Below are 24,536 nucleotides of genomic sequence, written 5' to 3' on the forward strand. Positions count from 1 at the left end.
CCCCGTCCCTGCTCTTTCCCCCGCCCCCCAGAAGCTCCTGCACTCTTTGGAACAGCTGATCCATGGCAGGCAGGAGGCGCTGAGAGGGAGGAGGAGGAGTTGATTGGCAGGGCCACCAACGGACATGAGGTGCTGGGGGGACGGGGGAACTGGCTGTCAGTGGATGCTAAGTACCCGCTAATTTTTTTCCGTGGGTGTTCGAGCCCTGGAGCACCCACAGAGTCGGTGCCTATGGCACAGGCAGCGCGCTAAACGCCCCAATTGCAGCTATGCAGGTGAAACTAGACAATCGCTCCGCTCTCGAATGAACTCACAGGAAAATGATAAAAGACAAAAACACCCTGTTGCCTGTGGGTGAACACTTTTTACAGCAAGATCAGATACAGAGTGATCCATCAGTCTCAAGGAAACCTGCACAACGCTTTCAAAAAATGACCCTAGGAACTTGAATTTATAACTTTGCTAGATACTAAAACTCATGGACTGAACAGAGATACTGGATTTATGGCTTATTAGAACAATCGATAACCCACTAACAACAACCTCCCTCCCTCGTCCCATTCCCACCTCCACCCACTGCCTCTCCTCCCCTTCCCTTCCCCCCTGTGATTGGAGGTCACTTCACCTTGAATGGTCCCTTGAAATATGTGTTTAACTACTTATGCTAAACAATCCGTTCCACCTTGTATTTTATTTAGCTGTGATGCTGAGTACAGGCAAGTCTACACTACAAAATTAAGTTGACCTATGTTACATCAACATACAGCCAGCACAGTAATTAAATTGTCCACGCTATGCTCCTTGTGTTGGCGGTGCATGTCCTCACCAGGAGCGCTTGCACCAATTGCGCTGTCCAGTGTGGGGCATGGTGGGATGGTTTCTGAAAGGCAGCAGCAGTCCATGTCAGCAACGCAGTGACTACACTGACACTGCGTTGTCCTAACTACATCAGCCTAAGCGCTATGCCTCTCGTGGGGGTGGAGTGATTATCGGTGTAGTGGATAACTTGCATCCGTGGGAGCTGAGTTTTAGTGTAGACACTTAGAGTTAGGTCACTGTAAGCTGCCTTACCTCAACCTAACCCTGTAATGTAGACCAGGCTTATGTTTCCCAGACCTCAAGAAGAGCTCTGTGTAGCTTGAAAGCTTGTCTCTCTCACCAACAGAAGTTGGTCCAATAAAAGATACCCCCTCACCCACCCTCTCTCTCCCATACAATCAAAGGGAGTCTAGTCTAGTTCAGATGGGTTGTGATTCCCATTCCCATTGATTGGCACTCTATGGTCACTATCTCTGCATAAACGTAACACTTTGGAGTTGTTAGTTTCCCAGTTCAAATACACAAATCCTTAAGCTAGATTCCTTGTTGCAGTAATGGCCGTGGTCCCCTCCAAACACCGAAATTGCAGTGCTGTTCAGCAGTCACGGAATATGTTGCTATCTCTGCTGCAGGCGCAATGCATAAAAATACTGTTAAATTCTCTGAGAGACTTCTTCAGTTCACGGTCATGGTGAGAAACAAGATCGGCTCTAGACTAGTCAGTCCCAGGGATTCAAAGCTGAAAGGACACTATCTCTCTAGCACGAATCTGAGAGCAGGCTGATGTGCCACGTAGTGCAATGCTGTCATCGCTTGGGCTCGCTGAAAGTCTTCGGCCCCCAGGTGATAGGGTGTTTCCTGTTTTTGAAAACCTGTCCTTCATTAAAGCGCCTGGCTGCATTCTTGTAGATGATTCAGTAATAGAGGAGCGCAGGAGGTATTTATGAATGGCCATTTAAGTTTGAAATTTGGTCAGAGTGATCTTTGGGATTGCTCAAGCTGCGAAAAGAGGTTAGTTGCTCGGCCTCTCCTGTAAGGTGGTGGCCGTACTTTGTAGCTGCATCTTCTATAATAGTCCAACTCCAACAGTGAATGTACAGATGAACTGATCATTGAACACTGGCATAGGAGTGGGGTTAATATCCCTTTCAAACAAAGTGCCATTTAGACTGGCTTTTGGAACTCCTTTTATTCTCCCAGCTGGGGGTGCTGTCATAAAACTGCAGATGGCTGTTGGTGTTTATTACTTGTATTCTGGTAGCCCAACTGCGCCGAGCACTGTACAAACAAGAACACATAGATGGTCCCTGCCCCAAACAGTCTAGAATCCAAGTATAAGACTAGATAACAGATGGATAAAACAGACAGATTGTGGGGGGGACAAAGAGGGGATGGTAACAGTCAGACGTGTGTGATCAGCGTGATAAGCAGAGGTCACAATATACCAGCTGACTGCCCCAGGAAGTGAAATTAGATTGGTACAGAAGCTGGGATCCCTAAACCAAAGTTGAGTCACTGTAGACTCTCACTAAGGAGAAGTGACGTGTGTGTAAGAGGTTCAGTGTGGTTCTTCTAGGCTATTGTACTTTTTTGTTTTAAGAGCATCACTATGCAGACCTAACTCTGGACAAGATTTGCTCCCGCCCCTTCCTTCAGCCACAAATTGAGTTTTATCTAACCACGGCCACCCTCACCCTGAGGCTGTTTTTTAAATCTCTTTCTTGAATAACTTGAAATAATGACTCGCAGTGAAGGTTTTTATTTTATAGAGGGATATCAAAATATCATGCATGTTCAACTGGAAATAAGGATCTGTGTGTAGACACATCTTTAAAGGTTTGTCTGCCCTGCAGAGGCTATACCAGCACAGTCCCCTAGTGTAGACCCAACTAACACCCACAGAAGTTTTCCTGTTAGTGTAGGAACACCCCTTGCGCAAACGTTAGCTGTGTCAACATAGCAGTATCTACACTGGAGTTTTGTTGGCTAGCTATATTGGTCAGGAGTGTGATTGTTTCACACCACTGGCTGACGTAACTATGTCAACATAACTTTCAGGTGTACTGTAAACGTGCGAGACTCACCCCTGTGCTGCCTCCTGCTGGTCGTCTCCGGGCATTAGCTCTTTTTCAGCCTGGGCGCCCTCTGCAGGCCAGTGTCCTGCTTGTAGCTAGCTCCTGTGTTCCTCCCGGACGCTGGTGCCCCTTTACCCAGGAGCTGCCCCCGGCAATACCCCCACCAGTCTCTGAGTCTCCCCTGTCTGGGAAACTCCCAACCCTCTAATCCCCACCTTGTCTCAGTCTGGGCTACTGCCAGTCATCACCAAGCCCCTGGTCCCTGGGGCAGACTGCAGTGTAAAAGCCACTCATCAGCAAGGGGGTTCAGACCTGCTGCCTTCCTCTGCCTCCTAGTACCTCTGTGGCCCTTGGACCAGGCCCTGCAGCCCGGGAAGTTGCCAGTCCGGAGCTCCCCTGACTCTCCCCAGCCCTGCTCCACTCCCTGTATCCTTTTTGCAGGCAGCCAGGCCCTGCTCTTTCCCAGCCTGGAGAGGGACTCCTTCAGCCCCTGGCTCACAGCCCTTTTATAAGGGCCAGCTGTGCTCTGTTTGGGGTGTGACCCCAGCTTCGGCTGCTCTGCCAATCAGCCCAGTTTTTCCCCTGCCCCAGGGCTGTTTTTAAGCACTTCTGGGCAGGAGCAGGTGATCACCCCACTACATGTACACAGAACTAAAGGCAAAAGAAACTAGTGCAGGGAAACTTACTTGATGATCCGTCCAGAAATCTGATACCAAATCTACACAATTTTCAAATGGCAAAAAGGTTGAACAAAATATTTTGGATAAAAGTGGGGCAGCAAACTCAAGCATGCTCTCAGCTCAATGCTATTTTCATTTTTGTGCAGGTAGGTTAGCAAAGATAAAAGATTCACATTTCCATATTTGAAAGCTAACAGGAATGCATAATACATTTGAGTCGCTGATGTAACTTTTACTTTTGATCTTAGGGCCTTTCAGTTACCTTGATGATGTTCCATTTAAGATCGGAGACAAATTCAAAACACCAGCCAAGGTTGGCTTACCCATGGGTTTCTGCTTGCCTGACTCTCCCCAGCTTGTCAGAGAAGTCCAGGTAAGTGGGTGTTTTGTTTGTTCGTTCCCTTTGTTGTTAACTTTTGTCATAAATTTAAAATATCCAGATTTAGGTCTTATCCTGGTTGTTCTACAACTGCCCATTTATGGGGTTTCCTGCACCCTGTTCTGAAAGATCTGGTTCCAGTCACTGGCTTATGCTGGATACTAGGCTGTACAGACAGATATGGCAATTTGTATGTTCCTGCTATAAATTAAATAAATAAATTTAAATAAATTAATGGAGATATCCCATCTCCTAGAACTGGAAGGGACCTTGAAAGGTCATAGAGTCCAGCCCCCTGCCTTCACTAGCAGGACCAAGTACTGATTTTGCCCCAGATCCCCAAGTGGCCCCCTCAAGGATTGAACTCACAACCCTGGGTTTAGCAGGCCAATGCTCAAGCCACTGAGCTATCCCTCCCCCCCTTGCTATAATTGCAAGTTTTACAGTGCTGATCACAGATGCTCTACATGTCATAATTATCAAAAAGGAATAAAAGCCCAGGACATTCTGAAGCAGAGCTTTGATACAGTTCAAGTCGTAAACATATACTTAAGTAGAACTTTTTAGTGGGAAAGTCGGGAAATTCAGATTCCAACCACAACCTTAACTCTGCTCCTTCTATCCTTGACTATCCTACACTTTGGCAGTTTTCACTTACAAGTCTGGATTTTTTTTGTTTTAACAAGAGTGGAAAATTCAAATATAGGCGCTATAGGACTTTAACAAAATCCTTGTTGTCTGGAGTTAGTGGATATATTTTTTTTCTGCCAAATGCATTTAATTTTTTTTGTATAATTGTGTAAAAAATAGCACAAAATGTTTGGTGCATATTTATGATGTTATATGGCTTCTGACTTCCCCGGTCTTGCTTTTTATTGGGTGGAAAGCTACACTTCTAGCTCTTGCTTTCCTTTGTACTTCTCAGTGACAATTTGTTTACCCAGCCATGTGGCCAAGTTATGTAACTTGGCAAATCAATCTCTCCACTCTTGTCCAGGCACGTGATCTTAAGTTGCCTTAATTTTTTGATTAGTTTGAAATCGACAGATTAAACAGACTAACTTTTAAAAAATCCTTGCATGCTTATCATTTCAAAATTGGCACTAGGAATCCAACCGCGCTAATTTAATTGAAGTTTAAATTAGGAGCCGAGGTCCTGTTTACTGCCAATCCTTATGCAGAGAGAATGGCAGGTCTCAATCAAGTGGCTTGGTGTTCTTTATGCCATGTGATGTTTCCACAGAGTTCCCTGGAATATGGATTTTGGGTCATGACCACAGAGCCAATCAAATCAATAGTTAAGTCTTTTGATTTCATAGTTTACTTTCTACAAGGAGTTGATCTGATGTGTTCAAGGTCTATTTGAACCCTAAATGGCTAGCCTGGGACGTAGCGCTAACTCTCCTTCTCCTTCCCCTCCAAGCCAGTGACGCACAAATTTGACGTGACGGCTGCAGTGAAGCCAAGGTGCTGCTTCCATATCATGGCGCACGGCTTCTTTTGACTCTGCAGCAGAAGACAGTCTAGCTTGCTGGTGCCAAGCTTGTCTGCTTTCAGCATGTCAAGTGTGGTAGTGCGGCGTAAGGGCCAAGGCCACTTTGAAGTGTCTGCCCTTCGCACTGACTATCCACGGGCTAAGCCTGCACTCTCGGAACATACCACTGTTGGCTCTTATAAAGCATTAGCACGTTAAGCAATTCTGGCTGTGGACTGTTCTGTCACTTGTGCAACTGTCAATTCTCTTGTCCTGCAAACTGGCTGTTGGCGGGTCTTACATTCTGGGGTGCAGCTCAGACCAGTGAGGGGTTTTGTCACAACCCATCCTGCAGCCTTGGTGCTGTAGCTCCCAACCTGGGCCTCTCACAAACAGCGTGCAGGTCACATGCTGAGTGTCTGCATATAGCCACAGCTCTGGTCCACCAACTCTGACCCCAGCAGCCTGTCAGGTACACACCAGCTCCACTCTCGCTTCCAGCAGTCTTGGTTACGACCTACAGGGTGACCCCAACACACTCCCAGGCCTGGATTTCCCCCAGAAATGCGTGTTCTGCACTGCCCAGCCCTTTCCTGGACAGTTGGGATATTAGAGGTCCATTGACACTGCAAGGGGTCAGTGTACAGCAGTTTGCTACTTTAATTGGAGTTACCAAACAATTCAGTTGAAACGTAACACTGGATGGGTTTTGATTGAGTGAAACAAGTTTAATTCCAAAGAGAGATTTTAAGTGAGTACAAGTATAAGGCATTAAAGTCAGAAATGGCTACACGGGAAGCAGAGAAAAATGCTTTTTAGTAAGTGAACTTAACAAACTAGGCTTGGTTCAAGGTAAAAGCCTTACCACAGGTTCCCAGCAATATTACTGATCAAACTTTCAAGTCAGGATCTCACACGAAGTCCAAAGGCTGGTTCCTTTATCTTCCTGGGTGGAATGGGGCGAGGGGGGGAGAGAGTCCGGGGTGTTTTTGTCCCTCAATTTATTGTCCAGTCTCCCTTTGAAATGCATTTTCCTGAGGGTTATCCCAGTTAAAGTTCCTTCCAGCCGTGAGGGCGGAGGCATGGATTCTCGATCTGTTCCTGCCCCCCTTTCACTGCCAAAGAATGGCCACTTGACCGGTGATTGCCAGTCAACTTTGACACCTGGCTAGAGGTGTCAGCTTGTCTTTTGTCTTTGAGAAACAGGTTTGCCCCCTCTCCAGACTTGCCTGGTAAACACATCTCCGTCCTCATTTCAGCTTGGGTTCATAACTTTGCAGATCATGTTACTACGTACATTTCAGCATGATATTGACCAGCAAGTTTATTACTTTTCAGATGATACCTCACAAGGTATGCCTTGCAGAAAGATTATTACAGTGGTATGTGGTATGTGAATACGGGGAGGGACATTCGGCCACAGCGGGTTACGTAAGAGTTGATCCTTGTGCTTGCACTTCCTTGGAAGTGCTCATATTAAAATGTGAAAAAGCTCAGGGGGCCCTGTCATGCTGGTAATAGCGACACAGATCTGCTTCTAAGCTAGAGGTTAATATCTCAGTTTTATGACTCCTTTGTTGGGTTCTTGACTTGGTAGCACGGGCAGTACTTAGGTTAGTACCTCTTCTTTCTGTTGGGTACTAAACTCTGATTTGGACTTTAACATCTTCTGAAGAGAGGTAAAAAATTCCATGATCTTTCCAGTGATGCAGTAATCCAGAATCTACTCTATTCTTGTGTGGCTTGTTCATCAATAGGAAAATTTGCAGCCTACCAGCAAATCCTGAAGCTAGATCATAGTAGAGGTCTACCGTTGAGTAGTGTGCTTGATTTCTACTCTACGCATGCTCTCTTCTGTGGGAGACAGATGCTGTGGTATTGTGTTAATCTTCGTAACAGTTTTTTAAGCAAAACCATGTGGAAAGGAGAAATATAATAGATCCATTGGCATATAGCCAAGGTTAGCTTCTAGAGTAGGGGTAGGCAACCTATGGCATATGTGCTGAAGGCGGCACGCGAGCTGATTTTCAGTGGCACTCACACTGCCCGGGTCCTGGCCACTGGTCCGGGGGGCTCTGCATTTTAATTTAATTTTTAAATGAAGCTTCTTAAACATTTTAAAAATCTTGTTTACTTTACATACAACACTAGTTTAGTTATATATTATAGACTTATAGAAAGAGACCTTTTAAAAATGTTAAAATGTATTACTGGCATGCGAAACCTTAAAGTAGAGTGAATAAATGAAGACTCGGCACACCACTTCTGAAAGGTTGCTGACCCCTGTTCTAGAGCAACGTTTCTCAAACTGAGGATTGAGACCCCAAAGTGGATCGAGACCCCTTTTTAATGGGGTCGCCAGGGCTGGCGTTAGACTTGCTAGAGCCCGAGCCCCAGGGCCAAAGCCCCACTGCCCGGGGCCGAAGCCTAAGCCTGAGGACTTCAGCCCTTGTGGTGGGGCTTAGGGTTACAGACTGCCCACTTGGGTCTGAAGCCCTTGGGCTATGGCTTTGGCCCCCCCCAGCTGGGGTGGTGGGGTCTGGGCTTTGGCTCTGGCCCCCCTTAGCAGGGAGGGCTCAGGCTTTGATCCCCCGTCCTGGGGTCACGTAGGAATTTTTGTTGTCAGAAAGGAGTCATGGTGCAGTGAAGTTTGAGAACCCCTGTTCTAGAGGCACAAAGAACATCATCTACTTATCTGTAGGTGAGCAACAGAGACATTAGTTAAGAGAAATCATCCCCACCCCCTTTGGGTAATATACTTAAATTGTTACTCCACGTTTCTTGCTACGTATGGGATGATGTTGCCGTCATAAAGTAGTGGACTATGCTCCTTACCCTTGAATCTCATTTCTCCTTACAGTATGACTTCTCCCTCGAAAAGAGAACTATCGAGTGGGCGGAAGACATCAAAAAAATCCAAGCAGCTCAGAGAGAAGCAGAGCGAAAGGCTGCGCAAGCAATAGCTAATTCCAGGGCTGCTTCAGACGACAACAGCAAAATGGGCTTCTCAGAGGCTGTGCCGCTCCCCATTAACCCTATTCTCGCTAGTCTACAGCACAATAACATTCTTACTCCCACCCCAGCCAACAGCAGTGCCATAAAGCAAAAGGTCCTTAGTCCACCTTACCCAAAGGCAGACTTCAACCCAGCAGATTTTGAATGTGAAGAAGACCCATTTGACAATCTGGAGCTAAAAACTATTGATGAAAAAGAAGAACTGAAAAATATTCTTGAAATTCATGTTGGTACGACTGGGCCAATTGTCACCCAACTGTTGGAGAATAACTTGCCCAAAATAGGGCCGGAGTCTGTGTTACAAGATCAGGAAGTTCTGGCATCCATAGAAAGGGCTACCTTGGACTTCAAGCCCCTTCACAAACCCAATGGCTTTATCACTTTACCACAGTTGGAAAACTGTGAAAAGATGTCCCTGTCTTCCAAAGTGTCCCTCTCACCCATCACGTCAGTGAGCAATATCAAATCTCTCTCCTTTCCCAAACTCGACGCGGATGAGAGCGATCAAAAAATGTCAAAGCTCACCAGCACTTTCCACAGCGCTACCTGTCTCCACAACGGCACTTTCCTCAGTTCTTTACAGGCCTGCTCCCCGAGTAAGGCTAGCGAACTCAACGGACACCATGTTGTTGGCCTTTCTGCTTTAAATGTGGACAGTGGAATGGAGACGTCAACATTATCCTCTTCATCCAGGCTGCCTTCCCTATCTGTGTCAACACCTTGTACAGAAGAACAATCCTCTCCAAACACAGCAACGAAGGTAAGGATTCAGCAGGTTCAAATAGGTTTGGGGTGTTCAAGGGGAAGGTGAACGTGACTCGTATTTCTAAAATGTATCCTGTAGCTTCCTTTGATTTAATACTTGGATGTGGGCTGCTGACAATACGTGTCCCCTCATGCATTGCTCTATCTTGATCTAAATGGAAAACTGATCAGCTAAAGATGAAACATTGGATGCTGGGAGTTAGTCTCAGAGGATCACATGTCACTGGTTTGGATGTAGACAGCTGTAATCTAATTCACTTTAGGCCATGAGGTGTTCTCTGGCTCCTGGCAAGTTGCTAGAGGTATTTGTGGTAAGAGATCTTGGACACGTTGGGTTTAAGGCTCTGGTAAGATTTTTCGCTGCTATATTTTCATACATTCTGGCTGTTCACCCCAAACTGAGACATTCATTTCTAAACTACCATCATGGATTTAATCAGATGCTTTATGCAAACATTCCGTTGAAATCCTTGTGTTAGGAACATCCGAGGATGGTCAGTAGTGAGACATGGCATCTCCACGCAGGACACTTTTAGATGACTTTATCAAGCTGCAAAAAGTGATACAGCTTACAGCTCAAGAGACTGACGTAGCCTTGCTACAGACAGTGGTAGTGCAAGTATCCCCACTTCCCTTGTAGAGCTGTGTGCTTCAGTTCTGACCTGCACAATAAATGTGTGCACTGGCAGCCACTCCTTTTAATTCTCTTCCCTCCAGCATCCCTGCCAAACGCATAAGGGGGCTTCTATTTGAGTGAAAATGACACTTTTCTGAAACCTGGTACCTGCTTTTCTCAGGCCTGAACCCGGGCCGAAAGTGCCTTGCTGCTCTGAGGTCCTTTTGACAGTTCTACAGATCAGTCTCAAACCACCAGGACTGTAAAATCGGCTGCTGTTCAGTAATAAAAACAGTCTGAAAAAGTGCTTGGAATAAGTTAGATGTTTCCTGTGCTCCGAGTTCTAGAACTACTTTGTCATGACTAGTAAATGCTTCTAAACGTTTGGCTCTGGCCTAGAGATCAGACACCATTTCAGTCCAGCACAGCTTGAAGGGAAGAAGCAAACTTTGCTTACTCCATCTGTTCCTTTTCCCTTCAAAACATAGGCTGAACTTTCTCAAAGAACCAAAGGAATTTGAACCTCCAGTTCCCGTTAAAACGAATGGAAATGGGACATTCAGACGCCATAGTTGGCTCTGAAAATCTCAACCCTAGCTATTGCAGGGTAGGGTGCGGGGAGACCCCTCGTGTTCCATATAAAACATTACATCATGGTGCCGTGGTAACACTGGTATACATTCTCCACTCAAAGGCATTGTAGATTGCTACATGACACTGGAGTTCAGAAAGCAAATGACCTAGCGCACACCCAAACAAAGGGGTAGAGAGCCCATGAGGAATACTTGCCTTTTGATGATCATTCTACCACAGTCAGTACATACAGCCTTGAAATCAAAGTCCATCAATAAGTTGGCAGGCGTAGGCACGCGTAATGCTAATACGGAAACCCAGCATTTTGGAAAATAACTAGTCGTTGGAGCAGAGCAAAAGTGATGAGTTTTACCTTTAGCAATAAAAATAGCATTGTGCAGAGGCAAACACGGTTAATCCAGAAAGCAGCAGGAAAAGAAAATATGTCCAACCCATCAGTGAGCAGTCATTGCTCTGAATATTGTTTCTTATTAGAGAGCATCATTCATCAAATCATGTGGCTGTGATAGCTTTATCTTCAGTGGTTTGAGCATTGGTCTGCTAAACCCAGGGTTGTGAGTTCAATCCTTGAGGGGGCCACTTAGGGATCTGGGGCAAAATCAGTACTTGGTCCTGCTAGTGAAGGCAGGGGCTGGACTCAGTGACTTTCAGGGTCCCTTCCAGGTCTAGGAGATGGGATATCTCCATTAATTGTAATTGTTATTGTTATTTCACATGTCTCAGGCAGAATATCCTGTGGCTCTAAAAAGCTTGAGAAGAGAAAGATGAAAATCTAAATAATAGCTCTGAGTTGGTGAGATGTGACCGTCGCTGGGCCCATCTACACTAGAGAAACCCTTGCAAGCCCCCAGGAGGCAGGCATTCTTTAGGATGCTTCAGGGAGGATAAGGACTTGTGGACTGACGTGAAGGAAATTGCTCAACCATTAGATTGAACAACAAGGAAAGCTTCCCACACTTGAGATCGGTTTCCCAAAGAAGGGGATGGACGTCTCCTTACTTGAGACACTTAATGCTAGACTGGACAAAGTTGTAGGGAAAAATGCTGTTGGGAAGAGTATTTTAGAGCTAAGAAATAGGTACGCTGACGTAACTGGGCTCTCCTGTCTCGAATTCCTAGGAGTCTTAACAATAAGCTTGAAGGTTTTTTTGGATTCCCATGTTATGGTCCTAAGGACTTGGGAAATCTGCTCTTGTTGAGTTTTATGCTCCTGAGCATCAGAAGATCATGGTTGTACGGATGAAAGCCAGGGGTTGTCTGAGGTAATTTTGAAGGTCTCCTCTATTGAGAGCAGCTCTTGACATCTGGGGTAAAATGTCCATACAGAGCCTCTTCCTGTCCGTCTTCAGACGGGCTGTCTGCCCCATTTGGGAAGCGTCAGGATCATCCACGTGTGTCTTGGTGTCCCATCACAACTTCTTTTCCTGTAGTCGAGAGAGACTTCAGTGCTTTGGATTTGAGTTACTTGTTAATGTTTTAATAACTGCCGATAGAGACTAGATTTTTATGGTGGTTGCATAAGAATACTGGTCATTTTAAACTGGGACTTACCTGAAACTACACAAGTTGCCTTTTGTTGTAAATCTAGCTTCCTTTTCCTCTTCTGAGTTTAAATCTTTAGATGCTGAACTTCTTGGCCTCTGCCCTGCTGGATGTCATACAGTGTCGGACAGTTGGTGATCTTCACAATTCAGTTTACACAAAGTAGGCAAGACGACAAATAGAAAAACTGCTTATGAGGACTAATGGATTGAAATTAAATGGATCTGGATGTAGTGTTGACAAATGAAGTGCAGGCTTCATTTTGTGATGCGTGATGTTTCTACCTGGTGCTGCTAGGATGTGGGTATTGACAGTTGGGCTATTGGTATAATTATATACTGAATTTTTGATGTTACTCGACACTTTCAGTGGACTTCCTATCTGATCTTTGTTGTGGTTTCTGGCCTGTGCGGTATTGTCAAAGCATGCACAGGGCACAATCCTGTATGTACATTAAACACAGGCGTGTGGTTTATAGAATTGCAGGTTGGTGAGCGTGGTGAATGGTTTTCACTTTGCAAAGAAGAGTTCACTTGTTCCTTTCTCACCAGTTTTGTCTCAGTTTGTTTCCTCTTTTGGTTGGGAATGTTTTTGGGGAGGGGGATGATGAGGAGCAACTGTCCTCTTCTCATGTCTCCTGCCTCGCCCGAAGATTAAGCAGCTCTGGGATGTACCATTAATTAACTTGACCTACTGTTGCCCCACAGAACTCAGACATTCTGGGACAAATCAGTATTCAAATACATGAGCCTTCTCTAACAAGCATCTGCTCCCAGAAGAGAATCCACTTACTGTCCCGCCAGCACTGAAGTGATATCAGCTATGAATAACTGTAAAGTCACATTCTCTTGGGGCGAGGCTGGAATAGCTGATTTGGAACAAGTGAAGTGAAATGAAACTACCTCCATGAGTTGGGTGCTGCTCATTGGCTTTCTTACTGAAATGCTTTTATGTAAGCCAGATCTGGTTGGCATGTGGGCCAGATGCAGTGCAGGATCATCGGTGGTTTCAGCTATGGAGAATGCAGCGTGCTAGTATACAACGCTTTCCCTCGCCAAGCAAATCTTTGCTTGAAATCTCTGTACTTGCATTTCTCCAAATGGCTCTTAGCCATGTGGTCAGAGGAAGCTGTGGGGAGAAAGCTTTCTGAAGAAGGAACTCAGATGAGGACTTCCTCTTAGCTCCAGTTACAATCCATGTCCTGCTCCCACACCCACAAGAAAAACATGTAAATAGGCAACTTACGTTTTTGTAAGATTGAAAATGGTGCTGGTGAGTTTTGAGAGTGTACACACTTCCTACTTCAGGCCTGTAAAGTTCTGACAACCACCTTTTGAGCTATTGTATTGTGATGAAGCATTGCATGCTGGGATGTGTAGTCTGAAGGCTTCTCTCCATGGATAGGTGCAGCCTGCACCTTTCTGTTCAAATAGATGGGGCCCTCAGGCTCCTGGCAAGTTTCCAACATGGCCCATGGTTGGGCAAAATTGGTTCAGTCTGGAATAAATCTGAGTGGGCCTGAGTTCCAGCTAGCTGGATGGTGGCCTGTGCTGATTTAGTAGTGGGTAAGCAACACCTTTCTACTGCGCATGTGAAAGGGGAGCAAATCTTTAACTGGGATAGAGACACGCAGCTGATCAGGTTCCAGTATTTGATACACGAATGCTTCTGAATTTAGAATTTTAATCTAGATAACAGGCAAACCCAAGATCCATTGGGCATTTTAAACAGTCACGGGAGAACCCAAAGCTGCTTTCTGGAGCCTGGGATGGGAGGATTAGAAACTGGCTCAGAGACAAAACAGAGTAGGAATAAATGGCCAATTTTCAACACGGCAAAAGGTTAACAGTGAGCCCTTCCCACCCCCCAGTTTTGAGACAAAGTGTGTGTCGATCGGTGAAAGGATAGTGAAAAAAGCAGGCCTTGTTTGGCTGTATCAAGAATGGGATAGATTGAAAATACTGAAATTTTGTCATGTAAAGATCAATGTTATGCTCTCATCTAGAATACTGCAGTCAGTTGTAGACACCTCAGAAAGAATATAGCCAAAGGGATACCCAAATGGGCCACAGAAGTAGTTAGAGGCCTAGAGAGTAGAAAAAATGGGCTAGTTTAGTTTGAGAAGACCAGTAAGGGGGGGATGAAAGAGACACACAGTGCTGAATGGGTGAGAGGCGGTAAATTGCTGGGTGTCCCTTTTACTTTCTTTCAGAATACAAACTCGGAGGGACATTCAGTGAAATCTATCGGCAACAGCCTTAAGCTGATAAAGGGAAATACTTTTACATAGCACAAAATCAGCTTGTGGAACTCCGCTGAAGCCATCACTCGGGTCAAGCGTTTAGTAGGCTTCAGCAATCTATTGGACAATTATATGGATAATTAGCATCCACAATTACATTAGATTAAAATGTTTTAGAATTATTCCGAGACGGTTCTATAAATCCTTCCTCTTTGGGCCATCTGCTGACTGACAGGTTGGGAAGAAACCTCTTTTATGGACAGGCTATTCCGTAATTCTCCACTGCAGGAGGTCTTACCTTTTGTTGTCAGTGACAGGTGTGTACTAGATGGACCATTGGTCCGACCCAGTATGGCAATTGTTGCTCCTCTACCCATCTTTCCTGGCTCTGTCCTTCCAGGCCCCCCTCTCACTAGGTACTTTGCTTGCCAGTATAGTAGACATCTCTTCAAGCTTCTCATTAATCTGTTGTTTTTACAGGTACAGCCAGACTACAAGGAATCAGAGTTCCCTATGGTAAGTCCCCAAATACCTACATACATTAGTATGTTGCATAGTATATTCTTAAATTACTCATACCTTGGTAATGCTCTTTTGTGTGAAAGAAGCAATGAATGGCTCCTATGAGTGTACTGGCAGTTAATAAAGTGGTCAGCACCTGGGTGTGGTCATCTGTACCTTCTTAGGGCCAGGAGTTGCTTCTGCTTATTCCATAAATGCTCTCTTTTTGTTACTTAATCTCTCTAGCTGGCTGTCATCTGATGATGACAGAGCTCGGCTAAATTAGCGAACGTAGTTCTAGTACGTAGAAGTAGAAGGGGATATCAAGTGAGGAACTGCCTAGGGTGAACCTAGAAGAGATCATTGGGAGTGGAGGGAATGTTTTTGTACACCACTGCTCAGTTTCATCCCAACAGTGATTGGTCTCCCAAAGGAAGTGTGGGAAGCCCTGCTTCATTAATTTCAAACGAGATCAGATAACTCCTTCAGAGTCCTGTAAGGAGTAGTCCTACACTGGCCAGGGAGGGAGAAGGCCTGGTGCTGGGATAGAGAGGTATCTCCACTCATTTCTGCTTGGCTTCCCATTCCTAGGTAACGCACCAAAACTTCACAGTGTCTAAAGTACCGAGTAATACCAGCTGTACTAAATGGTCAAGCGGCCCCACGTACTCAGACGTGCTGCAGGCCCTGTCTGCCAGTGAGAGGCAGTGTGTGGAAACAGTTGTCAACATGGGATACTCTTACGAAGACGTCATGACAGCCATGAAGAAGAAAGGACAGAATATAGAACAGGTAAAAGCTCTTGCAAAGGAGTGGGAGCTCCAAAGGGGCAGCCATCTCTGTCAGTAGTGTGAACCCCACGGCCTTACAAAAACCGAAACACTTAAGACCTAATGGAGGTCTGGAGTGTTCCTTAATTTGCAGATTAACGGGGAATGAATTTTGGAGGTGAAGTGTGGGTGTCACTAGTACCAGGTGAACTGGCTACAAGGAAAGCGCGTCCGTTGGCTGCCGCCAGTGGCAGCTTCAGACGTGAGACATTCCTTAGGTCAGCACCAGCCTAGAAATGCTTCCTGCCCACTGTTCTGAAATCGGGGAACTTCAACCACACGTGGCCTTTCCTCGTTTGGGGGGAGAGAGGCTGGGCTTGGAGATCTAGACTTCAGGTGAGGCATTTCAGCATGGACCTTTTGCCTTGCTCAGATACAACGGTGGGGAAAGCCACACAACTGGGCCAACTGCCTGAAGGCTTTTTTGCAGGCTCGCTATTGGGGAGATCTTGGCCCAGTGTTCCCTCTAATTTTTCCCCTCCCACGTGCGGAATGAATTTTGTTATGTGCCCCAATATGGAGGTGATGTGTGACACCTCGCCTCCATATTGGGGCACATAACAAAATTCATGTGGCAGGGCTGGGGCAGAGGGTTGGGATGCAGGGGGGTGTGGGCTCAGGGGTGGGGCTGGGGATGAGGGGTTTGGGGTGCAGGCTGTCCTGGGGCTACAGTGGGGAGAGAGTACTTCTCTCTCCCCCAACCCCCTGTAGCTCTCTCTCCCCACAGCAGCATCTGGGATGTGGGGGATAGGTGCCTCTCCCCACCTCAGGAGCTCTGGGGCTGGGGCCGTGGGATAAGCACCTCTCCCCCGGCTGTGGCAGGTCCGTGTTGGGGCTGGGGTGGGGCCGCGGGGTAGGCGCGGCAGGGCCAGGGCTGGGGTGGGGCCAACGGGGAGAGGCATCTCTCCCTGCTGCAGCCCTGAGCACCTGCGCGGCGCTTAATAGGCTGCTGTGTGGCCACGCAGCTTAGAGGGAACGTAGTCTTGGCCCCAAAGACAAATGACACATGCTGGCTTTAGCAGTGATGCAGCAGCTGGCTCTTTTGAGAGCGTGGCGTTCTTCAGTCACTGCAGCGTATGGTGCACATGGCCTCAGAAAGGTCAGGTCACATAGCTCACTTTATTGCATCGTGAAGTGACAGTTACGAGTCTGTTGGATCTGTTTCAGACCCAGAAAATGTTTCTACCCAAACAAATAGGGGAAGAATGCTGCCAAATTTTCCTTGTTCTTACAGTTGCTCTGTGCCCTCTTCAGAGCGTCTCCCTGGCCACCAAGAGCACAGAGGCTGATGGGTTTAGTGCCCCTTCAGTGCTTGCAGTTGGTAGAAAGGATACTTCGTATTGGCTGCTTGAGTGATTCATCTTCTTTCCAGCCAATAGCAAACGTAAAGCCTCTTTGTACTCTAGAGCAGTGGTTCTCAACCAGGGGCATGCATAACTCTAGGGGTACGCACGAATTTTCCAGGGGTACAGCAACGCATAGAGATACTTGCCTAGTTTTACAACAGGCTACATAAAAAGCACTAGTGAAGTCAGTACCAATTAAAATTTCATACAACGACTTGTTTCTACTGCTCTATATACTGAAGTAGATGAGTACAGCATTTATATTCCAATTGATTTATTATATAATTCTATGGTAAAAATGAAAGTCAGCAATTTCCCAGTAATAACGTGCTGTGACACTTCTGGATTTTTATATCTGATTTTTGTATGCGAGTGGTTTTTAAGTGAGGTGAAACCTGGGGGTACGCAAGACAGATCAGACTCCTGAATCGGGTACAGCAGTCTGGACATGTTGAGAGTCACTAGTCTAGAGGAGCCACAAAGAGCTGGCAGTCGTGGTGTGTGTGACTTCTGGAGACTCTGCAGAAGGTGTCAAGTTAAAAGCCCAACTTCAGAGCTGGGCGGCTGGAGAGCGGCAGCTGCTGACTGAGGGCCCAGCTCTGCAGGCAGCAGCACTGAAGTAAGGGTGGCAACACCATGAGAACGGCCAGACTGGGGCAGACCAAAGGTCCATCAAGCCCAGTGTCCTGTCGTCCGACAGTGGCCAATGGCAGGTGCCCCAAAGGGAATGAACAGACAGGTTATCAAGTGATACCATACCGTGCCATCCTTACTTCTGCACTGCTGCTGGCGGTGGCTCTGCCTTCAGAGCTGGGCTTCCAGCCAGCTGCTGCCGCTCTCTGGCTGCCCAGCTCGGAAGGCAGCGCCACCAGCAGCAGCACAGAAGTAAGGGTAGCAGTACCATGATCCCCCTCCTCTCTACAATAACCTCCCCCACAGCTCCCTATTAGGTCAGGACCCCCTCCAGTTACAATAGCCTGAAATTTCAGATTTAAAGAGCTGAAATGGTGACATTTACTATTTTTAAAATCCTATGCCCATGAAATTGACCAAAATGGACTGTGAATTTGGCTCTTATCTCAGCAGAGCATCCAGTAAGCTGAACTGATCTCAAAAGGTGCGACAGCTTTCAGATTGGACCAGCTCCCTGAAGTCTGTGGGGAAACCAGGGTTCAAAAGACTTTTCATCTTGATCACTGAACCCTCAGCAGGGTGTTAAAAATGGTTGCTGTGTAGGAGTAGCCACTTCTGAAAAAATGACTTGATGGCAGAGATTTTATCAGCATTAAAAGGCAAAAGAATGGCCAGTCTTTAATTTATAGACTGCTTCTGGCTGAAAGAGTGAAAACCAAAGCTCACGGAGGGAGAGAATGAAAGGCCAAAAGAGTTTAGTTCAGCTTCTCTGAACAAGTTCCCGTGCTGAGAACCTGTTACTCACGACAAGGACTTTCTCTAAGCAGTTAGTGAAGCCCTGTCAATGGGCTGTGGGGCCAGTGGTGAGTTACTCTCCTATCTTACTTTTCGCCCCACAGGTTCTTGATTATCTGTTTGCGCACAGCCAGCTCTGTGAGAAGGGCTTCGATCCTCTCCTTGTCGAAGCAGCTCTGGAAATGTACCAGTGTTCAGAGGAGAAGGTGAGGCTGTGCTGGTTACATGCCAAGGGGAGGTGCTTTGCTGTGTTGTGGCGGCAGGGTTACTTCACTGACTTTCAGAGAGCATCTCTCGCCCTGGAAGTCGAGCGAATGCCTGTTCGGCCATTGAGAAACCGCTTATTTGGGAGCGGTTCCGCTCCGATTACAGAATTGTTTCCTCCGCTTCCGAATATCAGCCACTTTCAGTATTTTTGCTACTGCAACATTTGCATGAAAACAGGAGACCTGCCTTGAGATCTCATCTGCTCCAGCTGCCTTGCTTGAAGTCCTGCATCCGTTTGTGGCACCAACTGCTTGCTGCAGCCGATGTCACAAAGGACTGATTTCAGCAGCAGTAAATTTATTTTAAACTCCGATTTTGTTTTAATGCCAGAGACTTGGCTCCTGTGAGGCTGGGAAGCTGACTGTAAGAAGGGTTGGTGTTTAATCTCCCGGACGCTAAGGATCATTGCATTCACTCTCCAAACACTGCACTGAGGTCCTGGGGCTCGTGTCCTGAGCACTTCAAGGGTGAGGCTGTGCCCTCAGCTTGTGCCCTGTGCCCCCTTTACTGTATCATTCCCTCTTTAAAACGAGCCGTCTCCTGACTTACGGCTTTGACAGCAAGACTAGGCAGCCAGCCTCGCCCCACCCGTCTGTTCCACATAGTCACTGCTCCTTCAGTGCCCGCGCTCCCTCTTTAGCTTGTGCTGCTGGTACATGCCGGCTCCCCTGCTCTTTCCTGGGCTCAGGATGGGAATGGGACTTGGCAGAAGGAGGGTCAGGCAAGCACAAGGGGCAGCTCCTGGCATGGCAGAGGTGGAGTGGTGTGGACTTGGCTGCAGGAAGGAATCTGCACCCAGCCCCTCCTGTAAACCTGGCAACAGAACCAGCCTCACCCAAACCCAGGAAATAGCCAGTCCTTAGGTGACACCCACTTTGGGAAAAGCTTACATAAGTTTGGCGGGGGGGGAGCCAGAGGTCTTGTTAGGGACGTGAGTTGCAAATGAAACCGCTTTCTATGAATTCACGATTCAGGTGTCTCCTCCTTCTGTCAGCCCTGGGTGTCTCTGCTGAGATTCGGGGCTCCCAGTTCTGGTGGTGCTGTTGGTGGACACCTGTCTGCTGGACACTGGGTTGATCCCACCAATGTCCCGTAAGCTCTGAAGAGTCATGTGATAGCAAGGGCAGTTGTACAGATCCCAGACTCAGCCCCAGGGGCCTTTAGCTTCCAACGAGCATGGTCACGACTTCAAATGGATGCAGCAGAAGCGGAAAGGGCAGGCTTTGGCCTACGTGGCCAATGCAGGGTTCAGACTGGTTCTGTCCAATCCTTGGGAAAGGCCCACGAAACCAGCAGGCTGCTGGGTGGCCTCAATGAAGAGCATATTGGGGACTGATCCCTAGCTCTTGATGGAGACTATGTAGGCCCCAATGATGGTCTTTAGCCTAGAATGGTTAATTCACGCAACAGAAGCTAATGAGGCATAACAGACGCACTGCAGCCCAAGCTTCATTGCCAGCTTGTTTCTTTAGTAGTAATAGTATCACCATAGTGCCTAGGAGCCCTCATCCGAGATCCGGCCCCCCTTGTGCTAGATCTTGTATGAACACAGGACTGTCTGAAAGAGCCAGCAGTCTTAAGTGTGAGTCGAGACTGACGGGGGAGTACAAGGAAACCATGAGGCAGTGTAGGACAGCATGCTGGGCAGGGGTCTCTGACACCAGCCATCTAACCATTGTAGGGATTACAAAGGCAAAGGAGGGTTTTGAAGGTGGATATGGATAACGAGGACAGCCGAATGGCTGCCATGCCGCTAAGTGTGCGTCCTTTAAACAAGTGCGGCATCTGGGAGTTTTGGCCATTATCTGAGCAGCCCCCATTCTGGCCAGTGGCAAGAGACCAGCCCTGCATTGCCTTCCCAGCCCCCTGTCAGCATCCCCTGAATCAAAGCTGAGTCTTCCCCTTCTCAAACACTGAATGTGTCTCTCTCTTCTAGACAACAGAACTTCTCCAGCTCATGAGTAAATTTAAAGAAATGGGCTTTGAACTGAAAGACATTAAGGAGGTCTTATTATTACATAACAATGACCAGGACAATGCTTTGGAAGATCTAATGGCCCGTGCAGGAGCCAGCTGAAGACGCTGGGGTTCTTGGAGTACAATGGAGAGCGCCTCCAGGGGAGGGCAGCCTGCCCGTGTAACCAGACCTCTGCCATCTTCACAGCCGAAGAGTGTGATGTGCTCTCTCTTTGGGAAGAAGCCCTGCGTTTCGTGTACATTGGAGACTGCGACTGACCGAGCCCATCTGCCTGCGTCACTCCAGCGCGCTCTTCCCATTGAGAGGAGTTAACTTCCTTTCTTAAATTAAATTTTGAAAGTGCCCTTTCCTAGGTTCCCTTTTCTGGTTTGGCCACAAAGAGTTTAGACTGCCCGACCTCTACTGGAATTGTACATAGACAAAGCTGGAAGTATTTTTTTTTCTCACTATTGCACTGGACTCGGACAGAGGAATGCAAAGTTGGTTTTGAAACAAGAGTGCTCTGGTTCTTTGAAGCTGCTTTCATGGTGTCAGCTTCTACTGAAACACTGACTGTGTCACAGTTCAGAGTAACTGAAGTTGACGTTTAGTGCAATGGATTTTTATTTTTATTGGGTTGAAAATTAGTCTGTAACTTAGTGGAACACTGGTTTCTAACCTGTCACTATGCATAAAGAGAGACGCTGTTCCTTTCCCTCTTGTTTTTGGCCCTTCTGCCACACGCTTCTGCCAGGCATAGGTGTCCAGTGCTTGAGTGGTGTGTAAACAGAGTTTTTTTCACAACAGGTAAGCTCTGAACTCTAGCTGGACTCACAGCCAGTGGCTTGAACCGAAGAGGTCAGAGCTGGGCCTCTGCAATCTCTCTCCTCCAGGTTTATAGGTTATTTAAACAAATGCCCTCCTAGGAAATCAGTTGATGGTCTGTTTTAAATGATATTCAGTGTGAAGCAGGGGGTTTCTTTCAAGCACTTTCTTTAAATACAAACAATATACTCACTGCATTAGTTCCATTTTTTTCCCACACTGCTTTAGTTACATATTCAATAACATCTAGTAATAGACATCAGTTTTTTTCGTTTGGTTTTGATAGTTCAAAATGTATTATGTTGTACATTGTTAAAGATCTAAATACATAAAATATAAGCAGTTTCTTGATGAATCTTTAATTTGCTAAATATTTTGATTCTGTAGAAAACTACTAATAAAACCCTAAAATGGAATTCCCAGTGTCACGTTTCTATCTCTTGCGCTCTGGTTTCAGTAGAGGAGGTGAACTCCTGTTACAATTGGGAGGAGGGATGTAATCCTAATCAGTCCCACCTAGTAGGTCCTCCAAACCCAGGCAGTTCCTGCCACGCCCAAATGCTCCAGGCTTGTATTGTGTCTATTTGACAGAGCTGGACACAACTCACAAGGAACTATCAGAACAGTTTTTAAAATGTCACTGTTACAGAGACTCTCATTTGTCTGTCATTTGCTCCTTACTTCTGAAAGTTGAATTTTTCCCCATGAAAAATCTCTGCCCAGGAAGGAACCCCCCCTCAGAATGGGCATGAAATGCATTGCCAGAGAAGCATAGCCTACTTTAACCAAACCTCCTTTTATACAGATTCACCTCTTTGTGGTTCTGTGTCAGCACATTTAAAAAAAAAAAAAAAGGTCTTGTTGGAGAGCAAATATGTCAGCACTTGTTCGAGTATCCCAGCACACGCTAACCTGCTGTGGCGCCGACTTACCCTGGAGCTGTGAGCTGCTTCATGCTAACTCGCACAGCAGTTCCAATATCACTTTCCAGCTTGTGAGAGAAGCTATTGAGACACTTACCAGTGGGCATATACAGAGCCAGCCTGCTTCAGGTTGTTAAACAAAAATTGTCATGGAAGACCCCAACCAATGTTTTCCCCAGCCAGCTGGTCCTAAATTATGTAGCAGGGTCTCTGAATTCTGTAGTACCTGGTGCAACAGGGTGGAAATTCTCTGCCACCTTCATTTTTACCTTAAGGAAAGGGGTGGGGGGAAGATTAGTGGTTTATATATATACAACTTAATACAGTCAGTGCAATAGCCAGTACTTATTCCTCACCGCAGGAAGTTTGGGACTGGGATAAGCACATCTGGGGGATTTTTTTTCACTAAAACAATCAGCAGCAAAATGATCAATGTGACACACTTCAATTGACATATTTAGATTTCAGAGTTAACCCGTTTAAATTAATGGGGCAGTTTGCAGCCTCCAGAGATACTGTCTGAGGCAGAGAATAGTGAAAACGTGAGGCGTAGAAGCAACCCAGCTGTGAGGGCTAGAAACGGTAACTTTAAAAAACAAAAAACCCTCAGGTTTTGAAGCACAACTCTGAGGCAAGAAACAGATTCTACAGCCCAGAAATTCACAGGGCCCTGGCTGTCTCCCCCTGCTGGTAGCGAGTGGGAAACCAGTGGTAGGTGAACGACATGGCACACTTACATTGACACACCCTTTTTCCTGGGGTGTATTTTTCTCAACTAATATTGGTATGAAAGGTCCCCGAGGAATATTTGCTCATTGTAGTGTCCAGGTGAATATCCTCTGAAAGCAGATCTGTTTCAGAGAGGCCAGTGTAGGACACAGTCTGTGTAGTAGGGGGACCAATCTCCTTGGGAATAGGTTGGCTAGAGTACTCAGGAGGGGGTTAAACTAATAGCTGAAGAGACCACAAATCACACTAGGGTCCAAGATGGCTGTTTCCTTAGCCGATAGGTAGGGAAAAAAACCTGTGAGATCATAAGGGGCTTCAATTTGAGTGACATGCTGGAGTTCTCATACTGCCAGGCCTAAAACAGCCTTGGAATTTCTAAACATTATATCAATTTCCTAACTCAAAAAGTGTTGTAGGCAACGCAGGGGAGTTGTAGATTAGAGCTTGTCTAAACAGAGGCATAATCACAGAAGTAAAGGTTAATGGTAGTTTAGGTACAAGTGATCATGATTTGATCACATTTATAATGTTCAAGCAGAATAAAGTCCAGACTAGTAATATATACGCACTTGGTGCTTTAATCAGGCCAGTTTCACAAAGATGAAAACAAGTACCTGTCCTGCTTTGAGCAGGGGGTGGGACTAGATCCCTCCTGAGGTCCCTTCCACCCCTGATATTCTATGATTCTATAAATTAGGAGCCAAATCGGCTGGGAGGAATAATTTAATCAGAAAAATGCGAATGACAATTGGGAATTATTTATGAATGTCTTATGAGATGCCCCACAAGCCATAATCTAGGGAAAAGGCGGTGGTGGTTAAATTACATTATATAAAACAAATGGTAGAAAGGGGAAGTAGAGAGTAATGAATATAAATCAGAAGTTAGGAACTGTAGAAAATTGATAAAGGGAAGCTACGGGACACAAGGAGAAATGTATGGCCAGTAGCGGTAAGGACAATAAGGAGGTTTTAAAATCTCTTAGGAACAAAAAATACTGACAATGGTATTTAGTTCATTACTAGATGGAAATGGTAGAATTATCAATAATAAGGCAGAGGTGTTCAATAAATATTTCTGTTCTGTATTTGGGGAAAGACAATTCAGTCTCCTATGGTAGTAACTCTAGTCCACTAATATCTCTAGAGGATGGTAAACAGAAGCTATTAAAGTTAGATATTTTCCAATCAGCAGGTCCAGATAATTTGCATCCAAGCGTGTTAAAAGAGCTGGCTGAGGTGCTTGCTGAACTGTTCATGTTGATTTTCAGTAAGTCTTGGAGCACTGGGGAAGTTCCAGAAGACTGGAAGAAAACTAATGTTGTGCCAATTTTTAAAAAGGGGAAATGGGATGATGCAGGAATTATAGGTCTATCATGGATCCCTGGCAAGATAATGGAGTGGCTGATCCGGGATTTGATTTACTAATGAACTAAAGGAGGATAATGTAATTAATACAAATCAACATGGGTTTATGGAAAACAGAGCCTGTCAAACTATCCTTTTTTTGGTGAGATTATACATTTGATT

The 24,536-nt window shown here is 46.1% G+C and overlaps 1 protein-coding gene across 3 annotated transcripts in view; it reads left to right on the top strand.

The window, feature by feature from the left end:
• Nucleotides 1-21,764, top strand: part of UBAP1 (ubiquitin associated protein 1) — a 57,510-nt gene extending 35,746 nt beyond the window's left edge. The window contains exons 3-9 of one of the 3 annotated variants that reach the window (XM_034788295.1): nucleotides 3,823-3,947; nucleotides 5,197-5,250; nucleotides 8,288-9,202; nucleotides 14,682-14,717; nucleotides 15,294-15,494; nucleotides 18,411-18,512; nucleotides 20,510-21,764. In XM_034788295.1, the coding sequence (XP_034644186.1) occupies nucleotides 3,823-3,947; nucleotides 5,197-5,250; nucleotides 8,288-9,202; nucleotides 14,682-14,717; nucleotides 15,294-15,494; nucleotides 18,411-18,512; nucleotides 20,510-20,650 (1,574 nt within the window). In that variant the 3' untranslated portion in view covers nucleotides 20,651-21,764. The remainder of the gene's footprint in view (nucleotides 1-3,822; nucleotides 3,948-5,196; nucleotides 5,251-8,287; nucleotides 9,203-14,681; nucleotides 14,718-15,293; nucleotides 15,495-18,410; nucleotides 18,513-20,509) is intronic. The other 2 variants (XM_034788297.1, XM_034788296.1) reach the window with 2 other exon arrangements.
• Nucleotides 21,765-24,536: the final 2,772 nt, after the last annotated feature.

The sequence above is a fragment of the Trachemys scripta genome, chromosome 13 (genome assembly GCF_013100865.1).
Source record: "Trachemys scripta elegans isolate TJP31775 chromosome 13, CAS_Tse_1.0, whole genome shotgun sequence".
Lineage (NCBI taxonomy): Eukaryota > Metazoa > Chordata > Testudines > Emydidae > Trachemys > Trachemys scripta.